We start from the raw sequence: 22340 nt of genomic DNA, 5'->3' as shown, positions 1-22340 counted from the left end.
TTGCATCTGTGATTAATCATTGGTTCACACTTAAGCTTTGAAGCAGGGAAAGCTACACGTGAAAAAAAAATAAAGTCAATGCCATAATTTAAACACTCATTTTCTGGTTCAGTGTTTCCCTTAGCTGATCTGGTGTGCTGTCCCTGCCATCCTGAAAATAGCACTGGCCAAAAAAATTAAGGGAATTATTTCCTTGTTGGAAAACAGCTTTCTGTAGGAACCAATAGCTCTCAGGAGAACTGTTGATCTAGGAAACTCTGCACAAAACAGAATGAGACTGATGTTTGACCAGGGAAGAAACTGCACTGTGGGAGTTATCAACCCTGAACTACGGCTCCCACAAGGCACAGACCAACTCAGGCAAATGGAGATTAATGCCAGCTTGAAACAAATCACCTTTTTTATTTGTTGGTCTGTTTGAACTGGAACGCTGCGGTTCAGGAAACACTCAGATTTATCCACTTTGTAAGAGCGGAATAGGGAAGGAACTCATCTTCATTCCTTGCCTATTTCTAAGTATAAACATGTCCTTGACAAATCAAGGGTTTCACACCCCGCCATCCTACTATCTCTGCCTTTATCAAGAGGCCACTGCCTTCAGCAGGAGGTTTGGGTAAACCATGGCTATGGGAACGGACCTTGTTCCCTGGTTTTTATTTATGTTAAGAGTCATGCTGGTTCAATGCACAAGAAAGTAGAAACACCACCCCACAAGCAGCACCACCCTGACATTTCTGGCACAGGCTTCAGTAGCAGGAGCCAGATAGCCACATTATGGCATTTTTCCTTCCAATTACACAAGTACTGTCCTAGCTGGGAAGAAACAAATGGCTCCTTAGAATGTTTGTTCCAGAAATAAGCCTGCTTTTACATTATTGTCTTATTTTCCTTGCTCATTTTCACATTTATGAAGTAAGAAGAGAAAGATATTAAGTACAGTAAAGAGTTGTGTGACAGATTATTTTGTTATCAGAAAGAATGGGACCATATCTAGTGTTTTGCAGTTTGTTGGTAAAATGTATTTACATTCCAAGATAATGTCCCCATTTACCCTCAGGCCTGAAATACCACAGTTTCCTGTGATGGGGTTTCCATAAATGGCCCAAACAGCGATCATATAGTCCCTCATTTCTTCTGCTTTCACGTTACAAACTCTACTTTTGGGGATTTGTATCGCTTGTAACAAAATACTGCTTCGGTGTTAAAAGTGCTGAACACACAGGAAGTTTGCTGAGTGCAGCAGGAATGGTAACACATACCTCAACACTCAGAGCTCGCTTTCACAAAGTGTGCTCTAAAGGATGAAAATACCTCAAATTAAATGCAAGCTCCATGGTTAAAACAGCACACAGCTTTTTTCTTAGGCTCGGGAGTTTCACTTGTAACTTTCCATGTGATGTTAATAGGAGAACAACCATTTTACTGATAAAAAGTCAGTGTAGTTAATCCCTCATCTACAAGGTAGAGTAAGCAATAGTTAGTCACTGATGTGATTTTGTAGAAAAGTACTTCGAGAAAAAGACTGCATTTTATTAGGCTGAGCAAATATATGAGCTCAGCATTACTCCCTGTTCCTCCCTGAGCACAGGGCTCTTTTTCATCAGTTCTATTTGTAGACCAGAGGCCTGCATGTTTCCCTTGGAGTATCAGAAAAAAGGCCAGTCCTGCAATCTCATCCAATAACCAAGGTCTCCAGGGACACAAAGCTGTCTGCACAAGAGCAGGATGAAACCTTTGCTAAAAATAGTAAAACAATAGTAATAGTAATAATAAAATAAAAATGCGAGCTTTTGGGCTTTTTCTTGGTGGTTAGAGACTTAACCGAACCTTTGGTTATGTCTGAAACAAAACACCAAATTTGGGTAATCTAAGTTGCCCTCTAAGTACTAAAAACTAAGCATAGCAGCAGAGCATTTTAGAAAAAAAAAAAAATCCACATGAATGGAAAACTGATTATTCAGAAAGTGAATCGCATCATAAGGAGGAAGTGTGGTTTCTGGAGATAGGAAATGGGTAGATGAAGACAGGTTGCTGGCCATCAGAAAATACAGTTCCAGTAAAATCTCAAGTCTTGGCAGGCATTCTATGATTTTTTAGATGTTTTGAGTGGGAGGACGACTAATTAGCATCAGAATACCATCATTCCATATGTTTGCATGAAACATTTCAATTTATTTTTTATATATACCAGTGGCAGTATAGGTTTTTTTGGTGTTTTTTTTTTTTTTTTTTTTTTTTAAAGCATGAATCTAAATTAGTCTTTCTCCCCAAACAGACTGTTAAAATGGGAGCAAAGTGAAATTAAGGTAGTTAAGTTCCTAGGAGACAGGAACCTTCCATAAGCCAATCTATCCCTAATCCTTAAAAGACAGTAATATATTCCCAATGGGTTTTAACATCACAACTTTTACATATGCACAATCAGAGGTCTGGTAAAATTATTATACAGATGCAACAAACAATTCAGGATGGAGTTTATGTCTGTTTAAAAGGTGTCTATGCCTTCCATAAACTTGCCAAAGCAAGCTGTGCTAATCTAAGCACCACTTACTAGAAGCACTTGTCTGTACAGCTGTCCTGAGATACCCATACAGAAATGGAGCCAATACAGCTTGTGAACCAGAGAACCGCTACAAATCAAATCAAATCAAATCAAATCAAATCAAATCAAATCAAACCAAGCTTCTTCCTCCTGGAAGGTTTTATTTGCCTCTCTCTCTCAGAGCAGTGTAGTTCCCAACTTAAATGATTTAGGGGCACTTCCATTGTTTCTGCCCAAGTGTACCTCTGAGAACACTCTTGTGGAATTTAAACTCTCTGGCAATGCTTTGTCTCAACCATTTTTTTGCCCACTGGGAAATGCTGATTAATAAAAACAGAAATTGTTGACAGGGAAGGACCTGTTCTGAGAAATGTCTTAAAGGAAGGGAAACAAGAAGTGGCGGAAATACCCTGTTACAACAATTCCCAAATGAAGCTTTCCCTGCCCCAATCTAGAAATTCAACACAGTAGGAAAAAAATAACAGAAAAAAAGATGAAGCACCTCAAAAGAATTAAAATTATTTGTATGAACTGAACCAAACTGATTTCTTTTTGTGAGCCTTTAGGATTTCATGTCATTCACAAGAGGACACTCTCTGTCCTATCTGTCTTAACACCTCATCCTTTTTCTTTATTTCCTCTCCTCTGCCAAACTTGGGCTAAATTTGGGCTCCTGTCTTTGAAAAGAGACAGTCACAGCATTACCAGCACAGAAAACAAGTACTGGTTTGCAATTGGTTCTTCATGTGACAGCCTTTTTAAAGTGGGGAGACTAGATGGACTGGGATGGCCAAAGTAAGACACTCTTTTTTTATCATGGACAAAAGACCCTAATGCTGATGTGCTGAGTTTTGCCACATACTTGTCATTTATCAAAACTGCAGCTCAGATTTAATCACAGTTTTCCAGAGAATGCTTTAGCAGACACGTGTATTTCTCCAATAAACTTAGCACACAATAACTGGGGGGATTCTTTCTCTGTAAGACCCATCCATAGACATTATTTCAGAGTTCATGTCTGTTCTATCACCAGTCCTGTAACACATCAGCTTTTTAGCTCTGTTGGCCAATGCATGCAAAAATGATGATGTTTCTGTCTGCCTAAATATGAGTAATTGTTGTGGAAATGACATGACACTGGTAAAACTCTTACCAAGAATGTTGGACAACTCTCCTCTTCACACTCCTCTTAAAAATGCTGATAATTTAATAGTAATGGTATGATTTTCTCATCTCTCTTGATCTCTTCCTCTCCTCTCAAAAAATGGGACATTCTCAGAAGTGTTACTTTGACTGTCTTTAATTACATTTTGTAAGCAAGAATGACTCTTACCAGAATCTTGGAAATACCCCTTCCCAGTCAGCCTTGCAATTCAAGGCCAGCCAGCACCAAGCCTGTTCCACTGAAGCAAGTAGAAATGTTGCTCATAACACAACTGGCAGCAAGCCCTAGAGCTGATGTGAGAGAGAGCAGGATCATGAGACAAAAACATCATAAAATAAAGATAAAAAATACCCAGTCAAATCTCGCCAGTGACAAAGCTGTTGAACTTTTTTTTTGTGTGTTCTTTGTACAGCTCATTAGGTAAGATCTGGAGATGCAGACTTTTTTATCTGCATTTAGTTTGCAATCATGAACATCAGTGCGAAAAAATCCAACACTATCATATAAAGCTACAGCTAATGCAAGTTCAGCACTATTCCACCACACTTTATACAGCCCTGTTGTTTTATACAATCAGAGCTTAGGACATTTATATAACTCCACAGATTTTTTTTTTTTTTTAATTGTTTGGAAAGGCAAAAAACCTGCACTTCAGATTTAGGAAGAATACAAAACTGAAAAAATAGTGTAATGACCCCACTTTTGTGTACTGATTAACGGAAGAGGTCACACCAGAAGTTAAAAGTTAGGATTAGGCTAGCAGTTGGTTGCAAAGCAGTTGTGATGTCACGTATTTTATCTTAAATTTGTTTGACAACTTCTGCTCTATATCTTCAAGACTCACAACCCAAAACTTGTATAAATTTTGTTGAAATAATACAACCTCAAAATTGTAGCATCCATTTTGATTACATGCTGTTGTCTACATAGTAGAATCACAAGGGCCTTTTTTAAGACTGGGCATCTATTGGTGAGGCACTTCATGGGCACATTTAAAAGTTTCTGTTTAAATGCCTGTTCCTGCAGAGTTAAGCATTTTTAATTTAACACACCTTGAATAAGTGACATCTGGACCTGTTTTAGCTTTTGAGAGCATTTACAGCAGAATCTTCATAGATGTAGGTCTTGGACAGCAAATGGAGATAAAGTGTAGGAGAAAAGAAGCAGGTTTTTTGAAGATGAAAGCAGCATCAAGAAATAAGTCAATTCTGTATCAGGTTAGTATTTGTCATGTGTTCTTATCTTCACACACCTGAATATTCTAAGACATCTCAGTGGTGAACGCCCGCTCCAAGACAAGCAGAGGTGTCCCAATGCGCCTTGGTGCCGCATTTCTGTCTGCCATGTGCTACAGCTGATAACTCGATCAGCCCAGAAAATCAATGCAGTCATTTCTGTCACTTTCCTCTTGCCTGGCAGAGACAGTTGGGCCTTAGCACAACTCATAGTTGAGCTACAAGTCCAGTGCATCAGAAGAAATGGCTCTACAGACTTCCTCCCTTCTCTTCCAGCGTGTGAGACTTGATCAAAGCTCTCCAACAGCTCAGTCTTGGCAGAAAATACTACTAGAACATTTTATAGTGGCCCAGTGTTCATACATTATTTGGATTAAAATGAAGCATTTTGAGTTCATAATCTAAGACCAATAGCAATTTACAAACCCAAACATTGATAAGAATATCCTTAGCACGTGTGAAACCCCAACCTTGTTGGCAACAGGGAAATACACTGTATGTTATTGTATCCAGCAAATGGGTACATGAAAACATGATTGCTTGATTTTTTCAGAGCAGGCAACAGAAAGTGACAAAGTAGGTATTACTGTCAGGAAATTTATTATCAGTCACTGGAAATCCTGATGCAGTTTGCAGAAGATCAGTGGAAACACTATGTGCTTTTTGTAAAAATGACAAGTGTTTTAGCCAGCTAGCCAGGTTCTTTCAAATACCCAAATTACCTCAGAGACTCTTTTTCAACCTAACCTTCCTGCAGTTCAGTTTAGCCACTGAACCTTTCCCAAGGTGGGAAAAACCCCTCAAAACACTTAAAGAGACACACATGGCTTCCTAAGTACATGCAGCAGAACAGAAAGAAGGGCCAAGAAGTCTGATCTGACATCATTCAATGACTCCTGCCACTGTCTTGCAAAAGCCTTGCAAAAGGATTTCAAGAGAACAGGGAATTCTTTCCCCTTAACTCTCTCTGATATTTCCCTATGTTCTCTTTGTCTATTTTATACTTGTTACAAGCCTAAGAGAGCCCAGGTGGCTGTTATATATCTACTTAAGGGGCTCAGCAACAGAATTTCAACAATTAGAGCTTCATACTAAATTTTGAAAAAGTCATTTACAACAGTAAACAGACATGACTTCTTTTTTTTTTTTTTTTTTTTTTTTTTTTTTTTTTTTTTTTCCCCTTACACTTTGATTCATTTTTCCCACATCCAGGGGTCTTTATGCCAGCCCCCTTTCGTGCACCACCACTTGGCCTCCTCCAGGGCAGAACTCTTGCCAGGGTAAGGAGCAGATGGCAGTAGCTCATCAGCTGCTGAGCCCTGCCCATGGGGTGAAGAGGAGGGCATCATGGGGTGAAATATGTTTTAATACAGTTCTTTGTCCCAATTTAAAATATATGCCCCTTTTTTCCCACCTTCAAAAAGCACTACTTAAAATCTATTTAGCAAGCAGTTAGCAGGCATCAGTGGGCTCTTGGGGTTGAGAGGCCATGCTAAGAAATACCAAGCTGCCCTTTTTCGCTCCTCTCTGCCTGTGGTTTGTCTGGGGCAAGGTGTTGCAGAAGTGCAACATACCTCTGATCAGACCTGTAAAACTCACTTGTTTCCCATCATTCCACATATCAAGAATTGCAGTTCGTGAGAACAGGACAAATTCCGCCCTCCACGGTGCCACTATAAATTCAGAGTAATTTTGTTTGCTTTGGTAGGTTTATTTGCTCTTTGTCCTTGTGAAACAACGTAAACTACAGTGTTGTGTATCTGCTGTGAGCATGAGAATGGTCTTCTTGTTGCCGTAGTTAGGAATGCTCTCTGTTGCAGCCTAACATGCATTTTAATCCTGGAAGAAATAGAATGTTGGTTTTACCCCCCCTATATTTAGGAAAGCGGGATTTAATGAACCACAGGACTGGATATTTTGTTAAGTACATGCACATTCAGCTCTTTTTTCTTGGTTAGGGACATGCCATTGGCATGGAAAAGGCCCAAGTAATTGCTTTTGGAAGAGCATGGTCTTCAGCAAGAATAGAACAAACTTTCTGCTTGGTTGTCTTTGTTTTGCAGTACTGAAAGTTTGAAGGCTCATTACGTGTCTCACCAGAGCCAAAGCTGTTAGTTGCTCTGCACGGATTAAGTGGTTAACAATGTTTTGAGAATGTTGGGCTAGATAGTTTGTGGGAGCACCATCTGTTTCCTTTAACACGTAAACAAGGAAAATTGCTGGTTTGAAATGCAGGATTATTTTTTTATACTTGGATGACCACAGGCATTCTTAAAACAGAAGAAGTAAAAGGAAAAAAATCCTCATGAGGTATGAAGTGCAATGACATTTGTTAGAAAATAAATTTGTGAGTACCAGACAGGGCTGCTATCCCTGTTCTAGAAGTGGGTAATGTGGAACATTTCCTTTGCAGTCACCTCCTTCCTTCTGAATTCATCTTCAGATGTAAACTACCATGAAAAATAAAACCATAAAAAATTGTTCAACAGTGTGTTGGGAGGGCTGAGCATCCCATTCAGAAGCAGCAAGTTAATTTAATATATTTATGGGTAAATATCCAAAATCAAAAGTTACTTCTAACTGGGCTTGGTATCTTTCATTTTTCATTTGCCCAGCTACCCCTCTTTTCCTCAGACAGAAGAAGCAGCGCAACCCCATGTCCTGATGTTCCCTGTGAGGTCATGGGAGTAAGAACAAAGGCCCTACATTTTCCCTTTGTCCAGTAGTGTGGGCATTCTTTTAATTAGTTACAAAATGTTTGCTCAAGATAAGCTTTGGTGATGAGCTGCTTCTGTTCTGAATTGACCAGGAATAAGCAGTCTAGAGCATTTTTAGCTTAAAGAAATGTGTTGGAAGGAAAGAGGAGTGGAGGTACAACAGGAAATGTTCCTGTACTCAGTGCAGGGCAGATTATCGTCTGCAGGGGATTTTGTTGTGAAATTGCTCATGACATGTTACTACTGAATAATAATACTCCACACAGGAACTTATACCCAAGTCACTGGGAGAAAAAAAGCTGTCTTTCAGGTTGTCAGCAAACCTTGGTTGTTGCTGGGTTTCTGAAAGTTGTATTTTCTGCCTTTCATACATCTTTTTGGAAAGCCTAAAGAGAAGCAGACATAAATGCATCTGATGCATTTTTATTTGGAAAATAAACACCACAGCAAGTAGAGTGCAGTAGTATACACAGCCCTGCAGACAGCCCAGGTCTTCTGTCCACTGTTGCATTTGCAGGCAGACTTTACTCATGAATACCCAGAATCAAGCATTTTGTGCTTTAACCTCTCACTTTCTTTGACAATAGCTAGACACACCCAGAGCAGGGTTTAGTTTCAACCAAATAAAGGAGTGACACTGCTTGACCACTGCTTCAGGTCTGGGAAAGAGCAGAAGTGTCTAAATGATATAAAAAGTCCTGCAGTACTGAGTGAAACTGGCTTCCTTTTTGTGGTCCATCTAGCTTTAATGTAGCTTTTTAAGATTGTGTCACAGCACAGTAAATAAAACCAGCAGCCTTGTAGTACTCTAAATTTTTCATATGGCATCTGATATGTCAGGATTTTATGAAGAGTGGGAAAGGCCTCTAAAGATGAGGTACAAGAGTAACTGCAGCTGCATGAAACTCCTGTATGAAAAGTGAAGGAGAATTTCTCTGCAAGTACTGGGCATGAGCAAGCTTCTCTTCCATGCATGTTCCAGGCTCCATGGTGCAAGGATATCATCTGCTTTGTGACCCGGGCTTCTTGTTACAAAAGTGAAATACCATGTTTACCTGTCAGAACAACAAGTGGTTTTACTTGTGTGTGCTTAGGGACATGGCTTAGTGGTGGACTTGGCAGTGCTGGGTTTATGGTTGGATCCAGTGATCCTGAAGGTCTTTTCCAGCCTTCTGTGATTCTAGGATTCTGTGCCTTATTACCTGTACTGCTTGTATCAACTCCCTTTTTTATATTAGAGGCCTGTGATTTTGTTGATGGAGTTCAATTCTCTGAGCAAGAAGAGAGTGGTGGTATCACAGAATCACAGAGTGAACTAGGTTGGAAAAGACCTTTGAGATCATTAAGTCAAACATCTGGCCTAACAGCTTCTCATCAGCTTCTCAACAATAGCACTGAGTGTCATGTCCATTCTTTTTTTAAAAATGTCCAGGGATGGTGACTCCACCACCTCCGAGGGCAGATGATTCCAGTGCCCAGTCACTCTTTCAGTGAACAACTTTTTTCTACAGTCTAAACTAAACTTCTCCTCAGACAGGTTAAGACTGTCTTGTTCTGTCAGTTGTTACCTAGAAGAAGGAACCAACCCCCACCTGACTACAGCCACCTTTCAGGGAGCTGTAGAGAGTGATAAGGTCTCCCCTGAGCCTCCTTTTATCCTGAAGGAGTTCAGTCGTTCAGTTTCTGGTGTAGAGCAAAACTGAGCAAGTGGGTATAAAAATTTCACACTGAGCAACCAGTACCTGTCTTTTTGGAGCCTGACACATCCTGCATTGTCCATTTAGGCAACAAGCAGCAGGTGAAGCAGAGCCAAACTGCAGCAGTGCACCGTTCCTCCTGCTTCCAGCGCTGCGTGGGGCCTCTGGCTGCCTGCCATGAACACCCTGTTGCTTCTTTTCTCTGGGATGATCAAGCAGATTCCCAGCATATCAGCAAGCAGCCTAGTGCCACAGTGTTCACAGCAGCAGAAGGGCTGGTGGAGATGGGCTACCCAGGAAACAGCCCTTTGTTCTCACTGTACATAGTTCTCCCAGAGGATCACTTTAACACACGGAATGATTCATTGAAGCAATTCCATGGTTGTAATTTTGGAGCCCTTGGAAGGAACCTCTGAGTAAACATGGCTTAAAACCAAATCCTTCTGTTCTTGACTTGGGTAGAAAGCATTTGACTGGCAGTACACAGCTGGGGGAGGGGGAAAGGGTGCAAAATATATATGGCAAACTATTGTAGTCTGGTCAGTAGTCCTTACTGGGAGAAAAAGCATGAAGAAGTTATGTTGATACAAGTTTGAATTTTCTCTGGCAAACAGAATAATCCCAGTATTACTTGAGAGTGGCCTGGGAGGGATACTGTCTGGAGTGACCCATTATGGGAAGCTTCTAATAACTTCAGAAAGAACTTCCTTAAAAGTTTTGCCCATAGATACCTTTTACAATGCGGTAGGTGACTCTGTGGGACAGGAACGGCCTGCCATAAATGTTATATTTTTAGATTCTTTAAAAAAACCCTCCTACGTATGTAAGGAGCAAAAACTCCTACCTATTAGCCACACACGCCATTGAGCAGGAGTTCTCTCATACGCAGCCCTCTGGAGACTATCACTTCCAGTTCCTGTCTTCTGATGCTAATTCAAGGAAAAGCATGGTCTTCTCCCGCCTGCCAGACATGAGCGTTCCTCCTTTCCCCAAGGCCCACGCAGTCAGGGCAGGGGCTGGTGCTGCCTTGGGCTGCTCACTGAATCAGAGCTGTACTGGTGCTGGCAAGGCACACACCTGAGGGGGAATCCAGCGATTGTTTCATGGTACAGGGACAGAGACTACACAGCCAAATCTGGGGGGCAAGTGAAAAGAAGGAAAGCCTGTGGTGTTAGCATAGCAGAGAAGAGGTGGGGGGTTAGCAAGAAAGGCTTTCCCTGAAGACCTCAGTCAAGAAAAACACACTGTGAAATCTGGCCAGGATGCAAGGATTCCTTACAGCAAAAACTGCTGCAGGATCCTTACTGAGCGTTTGGATAGAAATGCTGTTGGTATGTCTTGCATACATTTCTAGAGGAGAATTGGGTAGCTCCAGTATAAAATTTTCCCCAGCTGAGTAGCCACATCTTATACAAGCCTATGTAATTTACCATTTTGTGCTTTGGGGTTATATATAGATATAATTTATTTATTTATTTATTTATTTATTTATTTATTTATTTATTTATTAAAAGCTAAATAGTACCAGCAGAGGTTAGGATGACAGCATTTCCACTACAAACCAAATTCTCTTTTGGGGTTAGGTAACATTTCTTTTAGACCATGCTGTACTGAAATTTGGCTGTGCAGATGCTGTCCAAGATTTAAGGCATTTAATTTTTCACCAGATTTTGTTTGTAGTCGTTATGGTAGTTAATGGTTTATGAAAGTCAAAACATGTAAATTCTAAGCTTTCTTGTTTTTCAGAGGCTGTTATTACATTACACACTTCAAGAATGGTTTGACATTTGCCATCTCTTAGCCACTAACATAGAAGAACCAAGCAGAGACAGCAAAATTGAATGTCCTGCTTTGGAAGGTTTAAGTATGGTGTTTCTATGTAAAGAATTTCCAAAGCCACAACTCGCACTCAGTTCCCCAGGCTGTTGTGCTATGGAGCACAATAACACACGGAGTCCTGCTGGAGTAGATGAGTAATACATCCACAAGCAAAGGTGTAGACTCCCAGAGCCTAAACATAGTATTTTAAGCCTCTGACAGTGAGTGGGGACACTCACACCCAGTGGTATCAGCGTACACAGCCCTGATCTCAGAGAGTGGGTGGTGCAGCCATCACCTCCTCTGGTCTGTGCTAATGGGAGGTCAATGGGAAGAAAGGACCAAGCTCTCAGGCCTGCACAGAGTCTGGGCTTGACAAATAGAAGACAGTGTAGAGCACTAGTCGTGTCAGGGCTGGTCTGGTAAGAAAAAAATGGTGCATTTGTAGCTACTAACGCTGATTTTAGGGTGTTCAGCTCTCAGAAGGGTATGCAGACTGGTGTTACTGACATTGCCGATGAAGCATGAATGTTAACGGGGCTGGATTGTTTATACCTTGTGCAGTTACAGAGAGAACATGCCAAGATCCTCAGAGACTTAACATTTCCTCTTTTTCCTTTACCCACAGGTAATAACACCAGTCAGGTCAGGACAAGGTTATGTTTATGAATTCCCTTCCAAACACCAGAAGGATGCCTACGATATCCCCCCCATTCGCCCTCTCCAAGGGGTAGGTACCAATAAAAGTGCCAGCAGGGCTGACAGAGCACAAAAGGTGATGAATTTCTACCAGACTTTTATGAGCAAGGCAAGTTCTCTCATTTCAGAGAGAAAATATGTTTTAATTAGATGCTGTGGCTTATTCACAGATCGCAGACGTATTTCAAAGTTTTATTTGATGTTGACTAAGATTTGGCAGCACACCAAATGCAAAAGTCCCATTTGTTCTCTCTGTTTTGATCAAAGAGTATATCTAAACAGAATAAACTTGCTGCCTGGGAACATTTTTTTTTCCCTGTACTTTGTTGTTGCATAGTTGACAGTAATTCACTCAGTAAGGGTAAAATTATCGCCTAGATGAACAGCTGCTATGCAGGGAGTTGTTTTCACCACCTATTGACTGTACCATGTCACTGAGCTTGAAATATTTCTTTTGTTCTGGGGAGCACCCTTAGCAGTCAGTCCCCAGGCCCACAGACTTGTAGAGTGGGTGCTGGCAGGACCTGGCACTCAACCACCCTGGGTGGAAGGGTGTGATCAGTTCTAGTCACATGTGCTCCCCTGTTCACCCCAAGAGGTATCTGTAATAGGCTGACCCTGATTTACCTCTCAGGAGGGAAGTCAGCTATGACTTCATCTCTCCAGCCTGTTGTCCACACCATTGCCCACAGGAGACCTAGCAAAGTGCATTTCCTCCTAACTGTCCAAAATTCTAGGCAAATCCAAGATGTTCTCCCATATGAAAGAAAAACCCTAAAGAGCTCTGTTCACGTTCAAATTGCCTGAGAGGAAACACAGAATCTATGAAAATTCATCTAATAGCAGAAGTTTCCCTGAGATTACTTGTTTCTGTAATCAATTTATTCTTTCTTCAGATATATGACATTCCCCCCACATCGGTTAAGGGGCCTGCACTTCGAGTTCCCATGGGAGAAGCAAAAGCTTTAGGAGTGTATGACATACCACCTGCCAAAGGGGTAAGCATTACTCTGTTTCCACAAGATCCTGTATTTTTGTGTCTGGCCAAAGACATGTTCTAGCAAGGGTTCGTGTATGATCCTGAAGGAAAAGGAGATTCAGTACTTCAAAAGCTTCTGTAGGTTTTTAAACTGTTAAAACTGGTAAAGTGAAGCACTGCATCAAAATTAAGGCTATGAACCACAAATTGATAATTAGACCTACATTATCTTTGTGGCAGCATGCTGCCTTTTTGGATTTTGCTGCTAATGGGAATTTGCGTCACGATGAGTGGTAAAAAGTCAGATATTAAAACTGACTCTCAGTCAAACTTAAGGTAAGTAGCTGACCCTTTGAAAGTCAATAGCAGATCTTCCATCCCAAATGGAAGATGGTAAACATTTTGCTATTCTAGTCAAAGGTTTCATGTTTTGTTTTCTGTGATTCAGGTCTATGCTGCACCTCCATCTTCGTGCCAAGATGATACAGCCCTGAGGGAAAACTTTCAGGATTTTTCATCTCCAGTGGGCCACAGTGTAAGACCTGAAGGAGTATATGATATTCCTCCTCCCATCACCAAAGCAACTGGAAAAGAACTTAATAGATTTTCTCCTGATAGCCTATTATTGCCAGGTGGAATGCCACAAACACAGAGTGTTTATGACATTCCTATGAACCATCAAAACCATTTTCTTGGGCAGCAAATTGCACCTGAGAAAGATGTTTATGATACCCCAAGGGGAATTGCATTCCCAGGACAACAGACAGGACTCAGTGAAGGTCCCATCACAGAAGGAAGAGAAGGTGTCTATGATGTGCCGCCACCAGTCCTCCAAGACAGTAAAGGCTTACAGGATGTGACTGATGGGATGAACAGGTTGTCTTTCTCCAGCACAGGAAGCACGAGGAGTAACATGTCCACATCGTCAACGACATCAAAAGACTCTTCTCATTCAGCACCAACTGCACAGGACAAAAGACTAATCCTTGATCCAGACACTGCTATAGAGAGGCTTTATTGCCTCCAGCAGATGGTGGAGGCAGCTGTCAATCACCTCACAGCCTTCATTACACCGGACTGGCGATCCTATGGATATATGGAGAAACACATCAATGAAATTCACACCGCTGTGGATAAGGTAGAGCAGTCGGTGTTGGAATACCTCCAGTTTGCCAAAGGATCAGCAGCCAATGCTTCCTGCCTGTCTGAGTTCAGCCTCCTCAACAAAATGAGGAGGGAGGTGCAAAGGCTGGAGGACTCTCACCAGATCCTTACCCAAACCAGTCATGACTTGAACAGCTACAGCTGGTCATTGAATGTCCTAGCTGTCAACAGAGTGCAGAACAAGTGCGATGACCTGGACCGGTTCGTTATGGTGGCAAGGACAGTCCCGGACGATGCCAAGCAGCTGACTACCACTATCAGTGTCAACGCAGAGCTGCTCTTCAAACAGGCGCTGGGCAGCTCCCATTTCAAAAACGCACCGGAGAATATAATGAACGCCCCTGACTCTGTGTATGACAGTCCCCAGATGCAGTGTCATGGAGAGAAAGCACAGAACCACTGCAGCTCCCTTCCCCCGCTCCTGAGTAAAGGCCAGCACCCTTACACTGCCACCAGTGAAGGCTCGGAAAAGAGCTGGATGGATGACTACGATTATGTTCACCTGCAGGTAGGTAAACCCAGCACCTTGTTCTGCACGAGGCCGTGTAGGATTTGTCTGTGGTTTTTGTAGAAGCTTCTCGTGGGAAAGCAGCAACTGATTGCCACGCCAATGCATATTTGAGGGTGGTTACTTCCTGTCAGATAGGACTGTTGGATTACTAACTATTACAAACTATTAATAATTATTACTAACTCTTATACTTAGAGCCTTTTGCTCTGCCACACTATCCTTTCATTTTCTGTACTCTTGGTGGTGCACTACCAGTGAAAAAGCCAATTCAAAGCAGCCTCTTTCTTGACCTGTGAGCTGCCATTTAGCTCAGGAGCAGTTTTCATTTAACAGTCTCTTATGTTATGCAAAACAGGGGAAAGAAGAGTTTGAAAGGCAACAGAAGGAGCTTCTGGAGAAAGAAAATATCATCAAGCAGAACAAAATGGAGCTAGAGCACCATCAGGTATGTTCTCCTGGGTGTATAATTGCCCGGAAATGCAGCACTTCTCACACATAAGGAGCACTGGTCAAATACAGCAGGGAGGGCCCTTCCCTTAGCAGTGTGCAAAGGATACAGATAATAAAAAGCAAAGAGTTTAAAAACTCTAAAAGTTCACCGTGGAAGAGAAACAAGCTTCTGTGATATCTCACAGCAGGTCAGTCACAAAGCCAGCTTGAGAACTTGGCTTTCCTGATCCACCATCCAGGGCCTTAATCACTGGACCATACTGAATATACGTGCCACCTTCATGTCTGCTCAGTGAGCAGCTTAAATATTGTGCTGAACGTCACTTTTAGTGCTAAAAAAGTAGGTTCACAAGATTGAGGGCTGTCACTTTTCCCTCATATTAATTCTTCAATATGTTACTGCCATATCGTATGGGATAAAATTGTACAAGCAATGAGGAGGTGAGATTTAAAGGGTTTTCATCTCAAAATCCCACAGAGATGACAGCTTTTTAAAGACTGTGTAGGAGTCATTGCCACTTGGATCCATCTCTCTCACTTGTGACTTCGGAATACTCCAAATGAGCAACAGCCTGTGAATTCAGGAGTTTGGGTTGGGTATTTTTAATGCAAATGATGTATTTTAGATGTTTCTCCCTTCTGAACTCTGCATGTTTGGATTTACAGTAATCAAAGCACTCGATCCTAGAAAACATACTGTTACTTTTTACATAGCATAAGGTCAGTGTAGGACCCCCAGGGGCGTCGGGAGGCACAAAGTGAAATCATAATATATAACAACATCTTACGAGAATACTTTTTGATGGGAGCTTTGGTTTTTCCTTTCAGATCAATCAGTTCCAACGTCTGGAGCAGGAGATCACAAAGCCGGTAGAGAATGACATCTCCAAATGGAAGCCTCCGCAAGCCCTCCAGACCTCCCACGACAGCCGCCTGCTTCTGTTCTACTCCGACCAGTGCGAGACTCACTTCAACTCCCTCCTAAACGCCATCGATGCCTTCTTCAGTTGTGTCAACTCTTCTCAGCCCCCCCGGATCTTCGTGGCGCACAGCAAATTCGTCATTTTGAGCGCTCACAAACTTGTGTTCATCGGGGACACGCTGGCCAGGCAAATGACGACTCAGGACATGTGCAACAGAGTGATGAACTCCAGCAACCAGCTGTGTGAACTGCTCAAGAGCGTTGTTCTGGCCACCAAGGCAGCTGCCTTGAGTTACCCTAGCACAGCATCCCTGCAGAAGATGGTGGACCGAGTAACAGAGCTCTCTCATCACGCACAGTTGTTCAAACTCTCGCTGGTCCAAATGGCATCCTTATGAAACCCAGCAGAATCCAATCCGTGAGCAGCAAAGCTGCTCTTCTGAGCAGACAAACTGGAGCTATTTTTACATAAATGTTATCTTTTTTTAGATACTTTTTATTAAATATTTTAAATACATTCTTATGCATTAGAGAGTCTAATTAAATCAGGGATCTGGGAATATTGTCTGGTTCTGTATTATGTTCTTTATACACATTTAGATTTGTATACACAACATATATGTATATGTTGCTACCTTCCCTAAAACATCAATTAAGCACCTTAAAAATTACGTGTCAGGTAAGTAGTGCATATCCTTTGTATATACAGCCTGTTTCCTCAGCATATTTGTTAACTGGATGCTGCACTCTTTTTTGTTTCATTCGATCTTGATGCTGGTGCATGGACTTGGTTGTGAAACCTACTTGTAGCAATCCATGAAGCAAGTGTAATGGTTCTCATAGAACTCCATTCCCTTCTTAGAAATTACTTTCCATAGGTTAATTCTGTGAAGTTGAACTCCTCTTCATGTTACTTTGTTGTATAAAACATTTGGTCATTCTGACCAACATCGATGCACAGCTGCAATGAGCGAGGCATCAAGCAAGGCATACAGCATTTAGGAGAAAAGCATTTTTAGGCTGTGTAAGAAACAGGACCTTCAAAGGAGGAAGGCAGAATTGTATATATTTAATATCTTTGGCATTCAGATTTCACTGTTTCTAATAACTGCGCAACATGGGATTTCAAAACCGTGGATGGATTCCCAGCAATGTAATTTCATACAAGTTTACTTTGTATGTCCTTACATTGGCAATTTAATTTAACAGTGAGGCTTTAAAGCCTTATTGCTTATGGATTTGGAGTTATCCTGAGGGCATCCCAGGATAAATTGGGCTCATCTTTGAGGCTGTGGTTGAGCAATGTTTCAAAATACCAATCCCTTTCAGAAGGATTAACATACAAATTGTATTTCGTATGGAAAGGAAAGAGCTTAATTTGAAATAACAGATATTTAATCATCTCTATAGCATATACACAATTTAATGAAGAAATAGCACTTAATTTTTTAGGACATATTATTGGGAATGAATTACTTCTGTTGCAATTCTGACTTCCATTCAACTACTGGGCTTTTTTTCTGGAATTCTGTTGCGTAGGTGCTCGTCTTTTCTGCACTACACTGTTGCCAAAAATGATGTTCTGCTTTAATGGGACCATTCCATCAATAAGTACGCACAGTCGCACCTAGTTATCTTCACTGTAGACCCTTAAAAATTGTTAGCAGCGTGTTAGGCTCCTTTAGAAATTTCATGTATGCTGGTCGCTCCAAAACCCATATCAGCTTATTTGTCATCGTTGCCTTCTGTGAACCCCTAAAAATAAGTCACAGAACACCATTTGCCTGTAGTCCCCAGCCTAAAAGCCTGTGCTTCAAAGTGAGCAGTAGCTCAGGAAAATTCCAGACGATTCTGGCATTTTTAAAGCAGAAACACTACTGTCCTTATTCATTCAAGGTAGTCGCACATGAATGTGTTCAGAGCATTCGCCTGATTGCTGGTAACTACATGGTCATGAGACCAGTAGCATCTGGAAAACAGGCACTTCCCACTTCTGCCTGACTCCTGACTCCCATTTTGTAGTTGAACATGTGCCTTATTGAAATGGGATTTGTTGTCTTAGGTAACAGAACCATTTCAGCAGCGTATGAAACCCTGCGGCCTTAATGTATTGTCTAAGAGCGAAGACTGCTCTTCGCTACCATAACGTTTCAGAGTGCAGAACATTCCTGGAAGGTCAGTGGAAGCCAGCACAACCCCAGCTGGCTCAGAATGGGCTCCAAGGCTTGGCCTGGTGTAATGTCCTGAAAGGGCAGTTGGAATTTTGTAACCTATAACCAGTTGCCAAAAAGCAATCTGTGTGAACCTGTTTTGTACTATTGTTATTTGGGATTCTTTTGGATTTCCTTGTCCATTTTTTTCATTGTATTTTCTTAGAAAGTGAAAATGTGTTTCTAAGTGTAGTGGTTATGTTGATAGTTTGTGCTTTCCAAAGGAGAACCTTTATTGCAACCCTGTATTACAGTTTGTTATCTTGTAGAGAGTCATTTTGAAATGATTAAAATTACTAGCTTTTTTTATATAAAAAAAGGAAGCTTGGTCTTATTTTTTCTTGTTTTCTAGGAGTCTTCTAAGCATATTAAAAGCCTTTTATCTCAGGCGTTGACTTGAGCGGGAAACAGGTACCTGTAATTAACTTGCTTTCCAGAAGGGGAGAAGTTAACTTAACTGGCTTTTCTTCATGAGGCATTTCAAAGATAAATTAATTTTTGATGAATTAAAAGGAAATATTAAAAGGAAATATTGCTGCTTGCTAATGCTATCAAAGCCATTTTTAAATGAGGAACTCATTTTCTGTCTTTTCACTGGCCAGTGCTTATAGTGTGAAATGAGAACTTGGGGGTTTAAGAGGAAGGGACAGACAGTTCCTCTGCCTGTCCAGAAGCAGCAGGTGAAGCATTTACACAACTCAGCTACACAAGCTGTGAAGTTCTAAATACAATTGTCAGGGCCTACAGTACACTGAGCCACAATCCTGCCCCATTCCCTGTGTGTATTCCAGCTGCATAAGCTGCATCCCAAACCACCTCATCCTGGCACCAACAGTGGTCCTTCACGTGAGTGGGGCAGTTCCTCTCAACATGATCCCACAGAAAGGTGGGGTCACAGGAAAAGCTGTGCCTTCCACCCACTCTGGCCTGCTCCCCCTCTCCAGCACTTACTGGTGAAGCCATTATCCACAGAGTGCTCCATTTTGTTCTCCTGCTAAATTTAAAAATAGGTCAACTAACAACAAAGAAGGGACCGGACAAACAAAATAATTCAGAATAGAAACCAGAGCCTCTTTGCTCCCCTCCCTTGAGCCACGATGTCTCCAAGCAGTTGTAAGATACTGCTGTTGTTTGGCAACCAAGTTGATGGCCAGCGTGGAAAAAAAGTCTGCCTCACTCTAGTGGCAAATGCAGAACACATATGGCTTTTTACTCCATACATTAAGCAATTACTATTTCATATTTATTAGAAAAATACATCCTCCCCTTCCAGGGTGATTAGTGAGGGAGAGAAAAAAAAAAAAACCAAACAGGCAAAAGCCATCCTTGAAAATGGGCAGGTTTTAGAGAAGTTACCAATTCATAATAATACGACACAGGACATAATTCATACCGCACAACTCCCTGCTGCTGCCTCTGCCATTTCTTGCAGGCCAGGGTTGTGCAGCTCCTGCCTTTTCCACAGCGATGCATTGCTGCAGCCTCAGCAGAGCCACTGTCAGCTCTTCCAGCAGAGGCACTCTGAGTGGAGGACGCCCACCTCCCACACCATCACCTGATGCCAGAGTACACCCCAGCATCTTCACACCCCCCATAACTTCTAGTCCTTGGAGCTTTTGGCACTCTCTGACATGAACATCTGGGCGGCATTTCAGAAGTGTCCCTCCCACACCTGTCACCAGCTCTTCGGAGTGTTGTCACACCAGTGACACCTTCCCTCTGCCTACAAGCCAAGCATCTGTAGCTTTTCAGATCCAAATTCAGCTTTTCTTCATGGAACCTCCACTTCCAAGCTGCCTGCTCTACCTTAACATGCCTCAATCTCAACCTAAAGGCTTTACAGGCTCATGGGATTTTCTCCAAAGTTACTTTTTAACCTTCCCTTGCCATTTCTGCTCTCACGATGTCCACAGCTTTAGTCAACATTTAGACAGAAAGATTCCCAGGGCAAAGCCAAGGTCATGCCAGTCTCAGAAGACAACAAAAAGCAGTCCACCCTACTCCAAAATATGCCTGTTCATCTCATCTTAGCCTGTTACACTGGCAGTTTCAAAAGATGCATGTTTTTTAACAAAATGGAGCCCTTTCTCTGCTAGGTTTTCCCATCTCAGAGATTGACTGTCTAGATAATTTGGGGTCTTTAAATTTAGATAATAATTCAGATAAATTTGGGGTCTTTTAAAAAATAATTTATTTTTGTTACTTGCGCCCAAATTCCACCTATGACAGCAGCTTTCTCTGTCTAAGAGCCTGGATAGAGCTGTGTGGCTTTTCAACATCACAGCAAGGCTACAGCTGTATCTAGTGCTGCAAAGCCCTTCCCAGAAATTCTTCTGATTTAAAAGCGGGCATGGAAGCCCAGGCTTGAGAGAACCTGCATAAAGTGAACAACATCAGGAAAAATATCTAATCCAGCCCTCTTATAAACCTGTTGTCTCCACAGAGAGCAGGAATGATGTTCGACTTCCTGGGAGGTTGCATGAGGGGTAGCACAGACTCTCAGTAACCTATACTACTTCATTTTCCCTCTGATGTACAGCCCAGAGACAATTTTACTTTGATTAAATTAGAGCTTAATTTGACGTGGACTTCACATCATGAACAAGGCCTGACCATGCCGGACATATTGGGGCTGTTGGATTCATTTAGGAAACCCAAGTACATCATTCTCTATTAAAACCCCAAATATTTAGCCTTCAGTGCCAGTGAGTTATGCAGGGTATGAAGTAGCCAGTCAGCTGCCTGACCTTGGAAGAAACACCTCCCCAGGGCATTGATTTGAGCTCCTGGGAAGCTGCTGAGTTCAGATCAGGGTGCTCTTCACCCTCCCACCTTCCAGGTTAGTGGCTAGGACCTCTTAGGGGTGGCTTCCCAGAGCAAAGGACCAACAAGGATAGTTTCAGGTCAAAAATTCAGGGCACAGTCTAGGCATGCACACTGCCAGCTGTTGTAGAGACCTCTTCAGCTCTCAAAGCAGAAGAAAATCAGTAGTTGCCCATCCCATGGGTGAAAGCTTTGTGCTTCCCAATAAACTCTTGTCTCTGCAGAAACAGTCTTTGCTCTTGGATGTTGTGAACTGCTAAACAGGAGAAGCTGAAATGCTCAGAGGGACAGGCAGTGCTGAGCAGCAGATCACTTCCCCATCTCTCCTGGGGTTTAATTTGCAAGAGTAACCTCCTCACAGCAGTTTGTGCTTCAGTTCTGTCTTTTCAGCAGACAGCATCAGGCTTGGTGCAACCCACAATTGAGCTGCAGTTTGCTTTCTTCTTTCTGCATCCCTCTGGGTTTAACTTCTGGCCCTGGCCCCCACAGGCAAAGTCCACCAAGTCAGTGCAGCAGGAACAGCAGCAGCGGCCGCCCCAGCCCACAGCAGGCTCCCAGAGGGTTACACATTCCATAAAGGCCAGGCGAAAATCACAATTCCCTGGTTCGTACAGGCTTGTGCCCATGGAGTTATCAGCTCCTGTCAGCCAAGGGAGGGATGTAAAAATCCTGCTGCTGGCTGCTGGGAGTTCTGAGATCAGGACTTTTTTTCTCCTCCAGTGTAATTTCCCTTAATTACAGAAAGAGGCATCAGGGCCCTTTCCTTGATGTAAAGCTGGAGGAAACCAAATTCAAGAGGCCCTTCACAGCTTCCTACTTAGGCAGCTTTATCTTGCTCAACACTGCAGCCAGGGATGCCCATTGCCAACCAGGAAAGCACAATAACAACATCCCAGAAGCATCTGCTATTTATATGAAGGCAGACTTAACCATGGTTAAATGAAGGTTACAGTGAAGGACAAGGAGAAAAATCTAGAGGAGAGTAGAGGACAAGAATAGAAAAAAGCCTGCTCTGGCTTTAAATTTTCCTACAGAAAAGAATCATAGTAAATCTTACAACTTTTTGTGCAGTTAGAGGACCCCGGGGCATTTTGCTGTGCAGTGATTCAAGTCTATTCCCAGTCAAGCTCAAAGAGAAAAAGCCACAAGGGTGAGTGGCCATGAACATGAAAAAGGAAAAATAGACTTTTGCTGTTTTTTCACCCTATGCTTTGTTTTCATGAAGGATGTTAGGAGCAGCCCACCCAAAAGCCTTTTATCTCAGGAGCTGACTTGAGCTGGAAACAGGTACTTGTAATTAATTTGCATTCCAGAAGGGGAGAAGTTAACTTACCTGGCTTTTCTTCACGAGGCATTTCAAAGAGAAATTAATTTTTGATGAATGAGCATTCTGCAGTGCTTGACCTGC

The 22340-nt window shown here is 42.1% G+C and overlaps 1 protein-coding gene across 1 annotated transcript in view; it reads left to right on the top strand.

The window, feature by feature from the left end:
• Window positions 1–18600, top strand: part of NEDD9 (neural precursor cell expressed, developmentally down-regulated 9) — a 39220-nt gene extending 20620 nt beyond the window's left edge. The window contains exons 3-7 of the mRNA XM_040073751.2: window positions 11803–11904; window positions 12770–12871; window positions 13301–14524; window positions 14883–14972; window positions 15806–18600. Of these exons, the coding sequence (XP_039929685.1) occupies window positions 11803–11904; window positions 12770–12871; window positions 13301–14524; window positions 14883–14972; window positions 15806–16297 (2010 nt within the window). The 3' untranslated portion in view covers window positions 16298–18600. The remainder of the gene's footprint in view (window positions 1–11802; window positions 11905–12769; window positions 12872–13300; window positions 14525–14882; window positions 14973–15805) is intronic.
• The last annotated feature ends 3740 nt before the right edge of the window (window positions 18601–22340 follow it).

This window comes from Hirundo rustica, chromosome 1, assembly GCF_015227805.2.
Source record: "Hirundo rustica isolate bHirRus1 chromosome 1, bHirRus1.pri.v3, whole genome shotgun sequence".
Lineage (NCBI taxonomy): Eukaryota > Metazoa > Chordata > Aves > Passeriformes > Hirundinidae > Hirundo > Hirundo rustica.
The sequence above is the reverse complement of the archived record's forward strand: the minus strand, read 5'-3'. Positions and strand labels throughout refer to the sequence as shown.